The sequence below is a fragment of the Equus przewalskii genome, chromosome 29 (genome assembly GCF_037783145.1).
Source record: "Equus przewalskii isolate Varuska chromosome 29, EquPr2, whole genome shotgun sequence".
Lineage (NCBI taxonomy): Eukaryota > Metazoa > Chordata > Mammalia > Perissodactyla > Equidae > Equus > Equus przewalskii.
The window spans coordinates 7,666,572-7,680,899 of record NC_091859.1 but is presented as its reverse complement, the minus strand read 5'-3'; the positions used below and the strand labels follow the sequence as shown (position 1 = coordinate 7,680,899).

At 34.5% G+C, this 14,328-nt stretch overlaps 1 protein-coding gene across 1 annotated transcript in view; it reads left to right on the top strand.

Annotated features, from left to right (window-relative positions):
* The window catches only part of PAWR (pro-apoptotic WT1 regulator), a 109,389-nt gene extending 95,804 nt beyond the window's left edge, over nt 1-13,585 (top strand). Inside the window, 3 exon segments of the mRNA XM_070599391.1 lie at nt 1,766-1,913; nt 3,498-3,602; nt 5,790-13,585. Coding sequence (XP_070455492.1) covers nt 1,766-1,913; nt 3,498-3,602; nt 5,790-5,876 — 340 coding nt within the window. The 3' untranslated portion in view covers nt 5,877-13,585.
* The last annotated feature ends 743 nt before the right edge of the window (nt 13,586-14,328 follow it).

Below are 14,328 nucleotides of genomic sequence, written 5' to 3'. Positions count from 1 at the left end.
GTATGTGGTGATTTTGGTATTGTAAATTTGCAAAAAGTTGTAATGAAAAATACCTTACAAATTTGATAAGACACACTTTGAATTTATTTTCCATCAAAAGGAAATCCATGCACACGAAATTAATAGGTCAGGAATCCATTTGTTTCATCAGAAGTTATTTTAGGCTTAACTATAATTTTGATGGATAGATGATTGGAACTGTCTGCCGGTGAATATTTGAACACAAAGTTTGAAAAGTGTCATTTTCTGCATTTTGTGTAAAAGTTAAAAATGAGTATCTTGAGCTTGTTGAAATTGCTTTAAAATCTCTTCTATTCCTGTCAGCATACATCTGTGAAACTAGTTTCTCTGTTACGAGTGCTATTGAAACAAAACATGGAAGTAGTTTGGATATACCTTGTCCCTTGTGAGCAGTGTTGTCATCAGCCCAGCCTAGATTAGGTAAATTAACAAGTGTGGTCTTCAGCCCCCAAGTGAGCCGCCAGGAAGCCCTGCCTCCTGATATTTACACCTTGAGTAACCGCCTTCCCATTGCAACTCAGTGTTGATGTGATAGTATGTCATTTCTCAGATTAGGTCACAGGAGATAACTGCAGCTTCTGTCTTGGTTGCTGTGTCACTTTCTCTCTGGAAGCCAGCTGCCATGTGGTAAACAGCCCAACAGAGAGGCCCACACACTGAGGCTTCTCGCCAACAGCCAGTGGGAAACTGAGGCCTTTTGCCATCAGCCGTGTGGGTGAGTTTAGAGGCAAGTTCTCCAGCCCAGTCTAGCCTTCAAATGACTGTAGCCCTGACCAACATCTTGACTAAGACCTCATGACAGGTTTCATAACCACCCAGCTGAACTGCTTCCAGATTCCTGAGCAACAAATTGTGAGATAAATGTGTTTGTTTTAATCCACTAAGTTTTGGTGTAATTTTTTATGCAATAATAGATAACTAATACAGAACACAAGAAGCAAGCTCATTTATTGCATTAAAAACTTTAAAAATTGACATATGTGCTATTAGTTGAATGTGTGTGAATTGGTGTTTCATATGAGTAATTGCAATTTCACTCTTAACTTTTGGTTAAATTAGAATTATGAAATGACAAGTTACTAGTGATAGCCATTTTCTATAATAATTGCCTATATGCATACTTCCAATGAAAAATAGGCAATTTTATATAATTTTTTTGTTTATTTTAATTGTATTATTGAAATATAATTTTAGAAAACTGAACCTAATAGAGCATTTGGACGTGTATTTTGTATGGCCTTTTTTACTTTTATTTTTCCAGTATATTTATATATTGGTCCATGATGGATTGGAATTTGAAAAAAAAAAAAAGGAGAAGAAAAGGAAAGTGGTTCCCTCATCACAGGTAGTCTACATTAGGTCCCCTGTCATAGTTCTCATGGTACCCTGCGCTTACCTTATCATGCTGGTCATCTGGCTTCACTGGAATTGGTTACATTCCCTGTTAAACTGAGAGCTGCCTGAAGGGCAGAGGCCATGTGTGTGTTTGTTGTTATGTCTTCAGTACCCAGAACAGTGTCTGGTACTTAGCAGCTATTTGCAAGATTTGGTGGAAAGAATTAATGTTTTTAAAAAATTTTTCTTTGTGTTGGAATAATAATTAGCTTCGATAGTTATAAATAAGTCGGCAACTATAACTGTGTGTCCTCGGGATTGGTAATTGTTTATGGTGAGTATAAAATATTCTTGGCATTTTTGCTAAGTACTAGGGATTTTTATAAAGTATATTTTTTTATTTCCATAGCACAACCACTGCCTCTGAAGAAGATGTCTCAAGTAGATATCCCCGAACAGACAGAAGTGGGTTCAGCAGATATAACAGGGATGCAAATGCTTCAGGTAATTTGCTCTCAAGTAGCACATTGGAAAAGAAAATTGAAGATCTTGAAAAGGTATGAATTACAAATTATTTAAGATTGATAAAATTAATATACCATTAAGATTCCTTTTTTTACTTTCATAGCAGCTGAGAGAAAATAAGTTGAAATTTGTAAGGGAGATACAGTGTCAAAAGGAAGAGAATAAGGGGCACTGATGGAAGTTATTATTAGTGTTAATTGGTATTTCCATATTACAGTTAAATAGCAGCTTTGAATCACTGTCTTAAGTATATAGTTTCTAGATGCATAGTGGCTAAGCATTTTCTGATTTGCTTAATACTTTCCTGTCCAGTTCTGTTGATGTTAAAACTTTTAGAAGTGGAACCAGTTCTTGTATCTCTTAATGTTTAATGGGTACTCCCATTCTGCCAAGTGTTATCTATAATACACTGAAAGCAGTCTTTGCCTCTGAAGTGGTTAGAGGTGTGTGCTGGCGGTGTGTGCTGTTGCGTATTTATTATAGGATCTGGGCAGATTGTCGTTTGTAGAGTTTCTTCTGGGTTCCGAATGAGAGCCTAGAGCCGTCTTTGGTGTTTAAACAATTTGGAGAACATACCTGTCTTTGGGAGTATCCTTGAGAACAACTCAAAGGAATATGGGCAGAAATTGATTAACCAAAGGGTCTCAGGTTTTTTCTGCAGACATGCAACCCCTAAAATTGATAGTGGTGCTGCTTTACTTTCTGATTGTTGAAAACGTGTTTTGTTTTGCTGAACTGAAATTATTCCTTGTGATGTAAAGATCATTTTAATTACAGATTTAATTTTATAAAATTGTTTCTATTTTATAACATGATGGTTAGTTCACATCTAAGCTTTCACACTAATTTCTGTGAGTTTAAATTAAAAACTTTAAGGGATACATAGTCTAATAGGTTCAAGGGGGTTCTTCAGGAAGGCTTTTAAAGTTTGGCAAGACTTTAGATTGAGTTGCTAGTAGTTGGCAGCAACTGATTAATGAGGCTGACTGGATGCTTCCCTCAGAGTTGGTAGGAAAGAAGCCAAGTTCTGGGCTGCTTCTCTTTTGCCCCCAGACCCAACCTAAGACCCAGGATTCTAAAAAAGATTTCTTTGAAAGAGGTGTTGCATTGTTTAAGGAAAAAAACGTTTAGAAACCAGTATCTCTTTCACTTCCTTCATTTTGTCCATTGTCAGTTAATTGGCAGAGTCAGAAGTAAAATTGAAGATCATTATTTTTAGAGTTTAGAGTTTTCTATAAAGCTATCTCCTTCTCTTAACCTTTGTATTTTTAATAAAAATTTTGAATTTCCTCAAACAGGTTATTATCCATTGAAAAAGTAAGATATTTCATTACTAATGGTGCTGATAAGCTAAAAAGGATAAGTCGTTGGTATTAGTATTTGTTAAAAACTTGTATAAACATAGATTTAATCAGAAACAGGTAACTCCTATATTCCTCTGGTTCTCTGGTTCTTTTCTGGGATGGGTTTCTCCTTCCTTTACCAAGTGACTTAAGAAATTCATTGGAAATCTTCATATATCAAAGATACTTCACCAAACTTGGCAGACATATGCCATTTAAAATTAGAAACAACCAATTTCTTTCTAATTAATACTTTGTAATTATGTCTACCAGGAAGTAGTAAGAGAAAGGCAAGAAAACTTAAGACTTGTGAGACTAATGCAAGATAAAGAGGAAATGATCGGAAAACTCAAAGAAGAAATTGATTTGTTAAATAGAGTGAGTATTCACATATTTCAGTTTTACGGTTTCTTTTTTTCCTGCCAATTGGATGAAAATACGTAAATGTGAAGAAATTATCTAATTTCATTATTTAGTTCATTCTCTCGTTAATGAGATAGTAATTTGTAGTGTAAGAACCATCATTTCATTCCATAAACTGATTTCCTCTAGCCAGTTATCAGTTGATGTCACTTACTCTTCTTTTGGGGGCGGTAGGATGAATGCAGTTGTTCTGTGTTTTGTTAGAGCCGGGAGGTGAGAGCAGCTTGGGCCCCTCCACATGTGAAAGGCATTGGCAAATGCCACCGAGAGTTGCTTGAGTGAAGAATTAAAATTGCTACTTTCTTGCCATAAGAAATGCCACATGTCTTTGTGTGTCTTTTCACTTTTTTCCCCCCTCCAATTTTACGTGTGCATTCCCAACTTTACATTTAGCCTTACCCCAAGGTCTCTATTACTGCTATTGATAGCTCTCTTGTTTTTTCTTCTTTTTTTTTTTTGTGCTCTCAGCCCTAGAATTTATTTGCTGCTCAAGAAGGAGGTATTAGTGCTAGGCCATACTTAGGCAATGATGATAAGAAGAGATTCCATCGGTTTGCTTTTCAGAAAGCTTATATAAGAGGGAGGAAAGAAATTAAGTTCGCTTCAGGGAAAAAGGAACAGATTCCTAATCCAATCTTTAACAGTGAAAGAAGAGAAAATTGAGAGGCTTCATTATGTGCAGACCCGTTCTAATAAAGTTCTAAGGCATTAACTAGAGGTCGTAGGTGAGGACACTGAAACTCGGTGTAACTTGCTCGGGGTCATAAGATGTAATTACATAGTAATCAGCTGAGCTGGTGTTGGACCTCAAGTGTTCTGCTGTAGTTCTCATTCTGAGCTCTTCCCATTTTCTCATCTTGGTTCAGAAGACAGGTATTCCTGTATTGGTTCTGGAATATGGTTTAATAAAGTCCGCAAATATTTTTGACGTCTATGATGTATTAACACTGTCTTAGTCACTGTGTGTTAAAAAGAATAATAAAACACCTGTCCTTACAGAGTTTATAATCTAGTAATGATACATGAATGCATTTTATCATTTAGTTGTGAATCTCAGGTAGGTCTCAGTTGTAGTAGTTTAGGAATTCCGTATCTTTATTGTTGTTTTCAACAGATTAGTTACCCAACATCATTCATGTCATTTGTGAGTAAATGCAAATTCTATTTTTGTACATATTTAAGTCATTATCTAATTCTCCAAAGACAGTATACTAAATTTATCAGAATGCCACTATCCAATAGCACACTTATAATTCAAATTGATTGCTCCAAGTTTTAGTATTTTGAATTTCAGGGTAAATCTTTAAATATTGGCTTTTCCAAACATCAGTAAGTAGTCTGCCTTGAAATAATGTTTCTTCTAATTAAAATTTATAGTGAATTGTCTTCATATTTACCACATAGTTGGGTATGTGCTACTAGGATTAATATAGAGAAGATACAGCTGTAATCATATAACTTTCAAGCTGGAGAGTGATTATTTAGTTCAGTGACTTTCAGTTTTTCTTTTTTAAGCTCTAAAACCTTGGCCCCGAACAAAATGTCGTAGAGAAGCCCAACATATAAATTGAACCAGATCAACTCTATGTGCCCCAGATCTCCTTTTTTGTATGCCTCGGTTCTATCACCTCCCCAGATTAATGCCCCAGCGTGTTAAAGATCACACAAGGTGGTAGGACATCCAGAACCCCTGTACCTGGATCTTTTTCATGTCTGATTTGACACTAGGTTGCAGTCTGGCTCCGTCAATTTCATATTGCCTGCATATGTATTTTGTAAATTTAGCTCTCAGTTTTGAGGAGGAGGGGATTTGTTTTTAACTAGAAAATTAAGTTATTTATAATGATTAAAAATTGGAAGATTCACGTTTAAAGAATTCTAACTTCTGGCTTCTCTTGAAAAACTGAAAGCTCTCTCAAGAGTTAGCCCATATTACCATGATAACAATGAGAAGGAGTCAGGTACTGGATGCTTCTGTTAGGTGGGGCATGGTCCATCTAAAGTTGTTTCAGAACTTGCCCTACTTTCCAAATTAATTGCTTTTATGAATTATCTTTGTATATTTTTTGAAATGTTTTTCTCACCTTCAGAATATTTTTAAGTGTTTTGAAAACTCACTATTTTCCTTTTTGTTTCCTTAAGGACCTAGATGACATAGAAGATGAAAATGAACAACTAAAGCAGGAGAATAAAACTCTTTTGAAAGTCGTTGGGCAGCTGACAAGGTAGAAGATTCAAGCCTCAGTGTGGAAAAAAGATTTTAAAACTACTGATTGAATGTTATGGTTAATGCTAGGACAATATTCCTCTGCTGCAATACATTAACTAAATATGTATATTTATTTCTTGAAAACAATGGATGTTTGTTTTCAAAATATTTCTTTGTTCATTATTAGTTTCAAAATATCAACCTTTTATTTCACGAATAAGTAACATCCTTCAGTTATTAAAATGATAGGTTATGCCTCTTTTTGGTTTTGTGTGGTATTCAAATAATATATGGTTTAAAGTCACAACCATTTGAGTATATTTTATCTATGGTAGTGCATTTTCTCCCTAAAGTGATATACATAGTCTTTGTTTACATGAATTTAAATACTTTTGGGGAGTTACCTGCAAATGCCTTATTACTGATGTGTGCAACCTTTTATATGTTGATGATTGACTCATAAAGGTCTTTGTCTACTGTCATTTCTTCTTTCAACTTATTCTAAGCAATTTAAAGTAATATAGAGTCACACTATTTTATATAACAGTCATCTTTAAAAAGGAAAACTATTATAAAAAGTCACTTAATATCATGTATTAGTTGGCTAAATATAAAATTTAAGAGAATACTTGAATTGTGCTATGGTAAACTAAAATGTACTATTTTGTATTTGAATATTGAAAAAAATTTAAAATCGTTTTAACTTCTGAAAAACATACAATTGTAATTTTAATGTAAAATTTCTTTTGTAGGTACTACCTTTTTTATTATTCCAAGGTTTTTAAGTGAACGTGGGATATTTAAAAAGTGTTTATTCATCAAGCCTGGAGAGTGTGTACAATTTCAGTGTATAAGAAAAAAAATCCATATTTTTAATTATCCATATGCGTTAAAATCAAAACCAAAATATTTATCCACACTTAAAACATTTATACTTAACATTAACGAAACAGTACATAAACAGAAATAGTACTGAAATACTTTAATTTCTAACTTTGAGAATAACACTGTGACACAATTGTTCTGATGTGACAGAATTATTCCCCTACCTCAAATTTAAGGGATTTTTCCTAACCTTGGATTTTTTAAAACAGAATTATTTTGAAGACTTATACAAATACTCTCTTCTATTAAATATCATTAGTGTTTAGAATTGTTTTGTATTACATTTTCACGTTGAGTAAGGAAACCCTTCCTTTAAAACACATTTAGAAATGTCTGCATGAGAGTTGAGCCTCAGACAGTATAGTGATACCCTTCTATCCAGTTAATGTACATAAGTGACTTAAACATGGTAAAATCCATTTGGGGTACCCTACTGACTCTCTCTCCTTCACTTGCCAAGCCCCTTCATTATTCACTATTAGAAAAATAGGGAAGGAGCAACAATTGGAAAAAACGTAGAGTAAATGATAGATATCAGATGTTGAGTTCTAAAACTTGCTGCATTTGCCTGGATTGGTTCCCCCACCTCCCACTTCAGAAGTTTCAACTTTGGCCCATCATCAAAATCACATGGGTTGCTTAAAAAGAATTCCAACGCTGTAGCTTCTAGATAAGTTTGAGACCCTAGACAGAATTTTTAAAGCTCATTATCAGATGATTCTGATCACAATTTAGGTGTAGAAACAGCTGCCATTGTCTCTTTCCCCCTATATCTTCCATTGGAGACCCTGGAATTAACATAATTTTAGCTACCAGTATTTTTCTCCTTTTAAAAGGTTTATTAATAAACTGATCTCCTGGGAATTTTTCATATGTCCAGATGTAGTTTTACCAAAAAATTCAGTGTGAGACTACCAGACTTGATATAGTTGCAGAATTACTACATAAAGGCATCGTTTTTGGAGATTATTACCCAGCATGGCAGCACTGATGTGCTGCCCACATGTCTAATGGTATGCCAGGCCCAGTCACCTCCTCTGCCTGTGAGGTACTCAGCTCCCTTTAGTTACCTTCAGGTATGTGACAGAAATCATCGGTATTGCCTAGTTCCCCATCCACACTTCGGATGTTGTGAAAATGCTGTCAGTATCCAGCCTTAAAATATATTAGTATATTGGCTTTTCAGTAAAAGTAGTATTTTGAATTTTCTGTTTAATCCGTATATAAGTGAAGGAATATTTCATTTCTTCTTTTAAAATTATACCAATTAATGCTTTTAAAGACTGAATCGTTTTTAAAATTTTATTTTTCTTCAGTTTATTGGGAACATTTCCAATAATGATCTTTTACATAATGGTGCCTCGTGCAGATACAGCAGCCTGACAACTTAAGCAAAGCAACTCACGTGCACTCCTTCTCCCGTCCTTCAAGTGTATATTTATATCACATTTAGATTTTTACATTGACGGTGTAGGATCTGCTACAGTTTCCCTTTAAAATTTATAAAGAACATTGAGGTTTTAGAAAGGTAACTTAAATACATGTGCACTACCTTAAAAACTTGGCTATTGTCAATAAAGTGCTAGTATTTGTGAATTATTAGTCCGATTTGAAATAATGCTTCTTATATCTTCTCGGAATTTGTGGCATAATAAAGCATATCCGAAGTTCTAATGCGTTTATGATATTATTTTCAAAACAGTAAGTTTCTTATCTTTAAAAGGAACATGACTTGCTGCCCTGGTTTCTGACACGCATTAAATACTTGAGAATTACTGAAGTAATGTTTCATTTTTCTAGAATTGTTATTCATTTTGTTGCACTACAGTTACCTTTAGACAAGAAGAGGAAGGCGTTAGGGTGTATATTTCTAGAGAATTTACTAAATATAGTAGATTAGCATTGTCATGCCTGTTCAAGTAGTTTAAAACAGAAAATTAAGTATCAGTGGAAGATACATGAAGCAATGTATTTTTTTTAATAACTTTTTAATTGTGGTAGAAGCAATGTATTCTTAAGGTGAAAAATCTACCTCAAATACATGTGGTTTGTGTTTTCTGGGTTAACTTGGATTTTTATAATTAGAAACTAAAATGCAAGATTTTGAGTCCACTAATACTTTGTTGAAAATAATGCAAGTTAATAATAATTATAGACACATCCATATGTTCAACACCGTAAGACAAAATAGGAAAGACCTTGGGTTTTACAATTGATCTGATGTTCTAGACAATGTTCATATGTACAGTGATAGTCCTCTTTCGTCTTTTTTGTAGTTCTTTGATCTTGTGTTCAGTGCCTAGTAAGTTCCATGCAATGTTGGCACCTTTTAATAACTATTCATGATAACCTGTTACAAGATTCAGTTATATATTTTCATTTCATAATAATATAAGAAACCAAACACACCAGCTTTTCATTGGGGGCAATATATGAAGTGAGAAAAGCTAGCATTCAGGAATCAGAACTTTAAAATAACATGTTAAAGTCAGTGCTAAACATTATCTTATTGTATCTGAACCATTCCTAATATGTAACAGTGAACTTGACTTCTTTTGCATTGCAACTATGCTCTCAAAAATAAAGGACATCCCATTGATTAGGATGGTACGTTACTTATCTGAGAACTAGTGACCCTTTTGTTCCATTAAACGGAAAGCATAATACTAATAGACAAGGGACATTTTCTCATCAGGTGCATCAACAAGGGCCCTTCTCCCCATGCTAAGTTTCTACTTGATGTATGGAAGTTGGTTGTTTCATTCTCATGAAGACTTGAACCATTACCCAAGAAAACCTGAGCCCAGACTGTTTTTTAATTGTACTTAGCTAGAACTTCATAGCGTGTTAAAGTCACATCCCTGTCCCCCCACAAAATAATCACGTGTATGTGAGAGGAATATGGATGAGGAGGTTACATTAAATTTTCATACCTGTTCTTTCAGCAGGTATTTATTAGTCAGCTGGGTATACAATTAGAGATACTACAGAAGTTTTAAAAAAAATGGGCATGGACCAACCCTTCCATCTAGCAGTGTACAGGCTGTGTAGTGTGTGTCAGTAGCTCAAAGTGCAATCTTAACTAGCATTAGCTGGTCTAATCTGAATAGTTTATTCAAAAGTATTTTTTTGTGTTAATCTCCAGCTATTGTCTCTTAGATCTAGATGATAGGTACTGTTTCATTTGCTGCAGCAGTTACTGAATGTGGAGTTGAAAGACCTGATGCATATTGGGAAGTATCTTACTGTATTTGTTTTAGATAATCATGTGTTACGAAAAGAATATTTTTAAGAAATTTGTAGCAGTAATGAAGTAAAAAGAATTCATTGTATGTCAGATACACCAAGCTGTTGATGGAATTCACATGTGATTTAAGTTAGTTTTTCTGTACACATTATTGATTACTGGTTTGTTCGAGTCCACTGAACAGCTCGTGTGTTGGCAGCCACTGTGGTAATCATGGAATGTTAGTGCTGATCACTTGGTGGACATTTTTTTCCTGCCTGTTTTGTTTCCCCCTCAAGTAACTAGTAGGTGTATATTACTTTTTTTGGTGAACTTGTTTCTTAAAAGATTTGCCTGTGCTATTCAGGTTTTTTATTATTATGTTTTTCTTCTAAATTTAAGTGTCAGATGGCTGCTGCTCCCAGCAAAGACTATATGAAAGCTAAAATCTACTGCTTTGTTGAAAAATCAGCTAATTCAGGTAATCTAACTATTTGTAGGAAAACAGCTGGATAATTTTTAATCACATTAGCATCATGTAGGCAGCTTTCATAATCATTGCATAGGTTTTCATTGTTGGAGTAGTCAACTTGATAGTGATTTACTTTTACTATGCTTTGCATGTAAAATACTCAATAAAAAAAGTAAATTTTCATTTATTTTTTAGCCCTGTTAATTATTTTTTCCTTCCTGTACTAGCAGTAAAACTCTGACCATGAGTTTTACTTTTGAATTAAAGGATAATGCCAATATTTTAATTAACTTATGTGCTTCTTACTGAAACAGTGTGTAGTACTTTAAAATCTTTATTTAGCACATTAATTGTAGAAGGAATAATGTTTTAAACAAAAATATAGTGTTGATAAGATCTGGGTGCATTAGTGGTGGTTTTCTTGAAAAAGTGAGCAAGTGTACACATGTTCGACCAGACTGAAAATTTTCATTGTCTTTGTCTTTTAAAACTACACAAATAATTTCTTAATTCAGAAATGGAACTATTATCAACTAAAGCTGATGATATCCAAAGAATTTCAGGTCCTTCATAGTTTGAAAAAGCTAAGTAGGAGCCTGGGAATGTAAAAATCCGGTCTTTGTTTCTTGAGTAAATGGTTTACATAACCTTTTGCCTAATGTGTCATTCATCATACACCTGCACAAGCTAATCAGTCTTCTTTACTTCTAGAAATCCAAGTTAATCTTCTCAGTAATGTCATACATGTCTAACAAGTGAACAAGCATCCTTCAGTCACACTGTTTAGATAATGTCTCAAGTCCTTATATAAGAACATACTCCATTAGCAAGCCTATTGAAAAAATCTGCAAGGTCTCCTAGTCTTAATTAGAACCAGAGCCCTTTATCTTAGACTTCATCAAATCCCTGTTTTTTTCTTTTAGATTCACTTTGTACATGCACACAATTCTGTCAGTAGCTATAAACCGCCCACATACTTTCTTTATCTCGTGCCTCTAGCTTCTCTTTTCACCTCTACCAGAGGTTACATTTTATCTCTGGTCAGCTTCTTGGAAAGAATTATGTAACTTGGGACCTTCATGTTTACTGTGGACTGATGATCATATCCTTTACAATCCATTTATTTTATTTTGATGTCTACCCAGATACAGTTAAAAAGGAAGCTAGAATGCAAAACTTCCCTCTTAATCCTGGGCCAAATGCACAGTTTTACTCTCACTTTCAAAAAACTTCTGTGACCAAATAAAGATGCTTTTAATAAAGGAAACAGCTCTCTACTTGGTGTTGGATTGTTTAGCAATGAAAAAAATTAAGCCAATTAGGAAAGGTAGATTGAACTTTGACTTTATACATATGAAACAAAAACAAAATAAGAGTTTTGAGTGCTTTTTATGTGTTTTTCATGTTAAAGTGTATACAGTTATTCAGTATATATTATAGTCTTAACCTGGTTGCTATCTCTGTTTAGGTATACCATGGGGCATGAAATTCACAATCTTTATATTATGTTATAGGCTTTTATCCAGAGAAAAATTTGCATTTTAAAATGTGAACTATTTGGGGCCAAGCCTGTTGGCACAGTGGTTAAGTTCATAAGTGCTTTGGCAGCCCAGGGTTTGCTGGTTTGGATTCCAGGTACGGACCTTCGAACTGCTCGTCAAGCCATGCTGTGGCAGGCATCCCACATATAAAGCAGAGGAAGACGGGCATAGACGTTAGCTCAGGGCTAGTCTTCCTCAGCAAAAAAAAAAAAAAGGATTGGTGGCCAATGTTTGCTCAGGGCTAGTCTTCCTCAGAAAAAAAAAAAAAATGTATATATATATATACACACACACACATATATATGAAATAAAATGTGAACTGTTTACTGTGGTTAGACAAAGGAAGATGATGTCACCAGTGATCATTCTAGCTTTATGGAAGCAAATTATTAAGAAAAATTAATAGAAAGGTATCATTTCTTTTATTCTTGTAGTACAGAAGTATAAACAGATATCAGTCAAAAGCATAGGAAATCCCATTCAAAGAACCTGCAAATCACTTTTGGTAAGAACACATAGATTTGATAGGGTTAAGGAAAGTTGGAAAATTATTAGCCTTCCATAGCAGAGTGAAAGTTTCACTTATATGGATGGCTTAGGACAATAAACATCACTAATTTAAAGTAAAATTGTGCCAGTAATTTTCATATTAACTGTATTCTTTACTTTTTAAAGTAAATCAGTGAATCAGTGGTAATTGGAATGGGATGAATAAATGCACACTTCGGAAATGCTCATTGATGATCATAGTAGGCCTAAAAGTGCCTCTGGTTTCTTGTAACTGTTTTAAGATCTAGATACCCTAGCAGGTTTAGCTGAGCATAGCAACTCAGTTAACAATTTGAGCATAACTTTAACTCTGATTTAGTATAGCATAAAAACTTTCAATAATTAGTAATTCAGTAGCCATATATGCCAGGCATCGTAAGTGGTTTAAATATTGTTTTTATTTGATTCTTTAAAACTTATGCAAGGTACAGATGGGAAGGGTAATTTGCCCAAGGTTGCAAAGCAATGCTTTGTGACTCGTGCTGTGACACACTCTTATGACATAATCATTGACCTAGTAAATATTTTGCCGTTGGTTCTTGAAGTGTGGTGCCCATACTAGTAGCATTGGCTTCACTTAGAAACCTGTTAGAAATACAAAATCTTGGGCCCCACCCAACACCTGAATGAAGTGAGGCCCAGCAATCTGTGTTTTAACAAGCTCTTCACATGATTCTAATGCAGGTCAAAGCTTGTAAATTTGCATTATGCATTTCTATTTTTAAGTGAAGATCTTGGTCTTTCTATTTGGATATTGTATAAATAATTAACTGAACTTGTAAAGAAATAAGTAATCTTTTCGTTGTTGCTTGCATTGCAAAAGATTGTATCAGGAAAAGCCTCAGCCATGGATATTGGCAGCTTGACATAATCCCATTAGTTGGGTATTATCTCTGGAACGCAAATGGTTTCTTAAGTCCAAGAGACTGGAATGAAATCTTTGTTTTTCTGTGTTAAGGTTGATCTCTGTTATTGCCTGAAGGTTTTTTGGTCACAGTAATGCATTTTTGTCAAATTTTAAAACTTGATTGGAACAAATAAATATGTTTCATCAGAGTTACAGTTCTGTTTTTGTTATTTTTTTGCAGGTATGGACACTGTGGGGTGGTCCGTGGTGGGGAGATGGAATCTTCAAAGTTTACTGCCAGTGAATTGAGAAAGTCAATAGCATTTTCTAGCTATTTATCAGTGAGGAGACATCCAAAATATTGATCCCAATGAGTAAAGAAAAAATATATATGTTTATTGGTTTAGGATCATTTTTTTTTATATGATGAGTTAAGCTGCTTTTTTTCTTTTTTTTCTTTTTTTAACTTTTTAAACACGTTAGAGCAGTTTTAGATTACGGAATTATTGTGATGGTAGACAGAGTACTTGAATACCCCACACCCAGTTTCCTGTTAGTAACATCTTACATTAAGTGTGGTGCATTTGTGACAATTAATGAACCAGTATTGATACATCATTATTTACTGAAGTCCATATTTTTTAATTTTAGTTTTTTATGTTATTTTTATTTTTGAGGAAGATTAGCTCTGAGCTAACATCTGACGCTAATCCTCCTCTTTTTGCTGAGGAAGACTGGCCCTGAGCTAACATCCGTGCCCCTCTTCCTCTACTTTATATGTGGGATGCCTACCACAGCATGCCGTGCCAAGTGGTACCATGTCCACACCCGGGATCTGAACCAGCAAACCCTGGGCCGCCGAAGTGGAACGTGCACACTTAACTGCTGTGCCACTGGGCCGGCCCCCTGAAGTCCATATTTGATTCAGATGTTTCCCTAGTGTCTTTTCTGT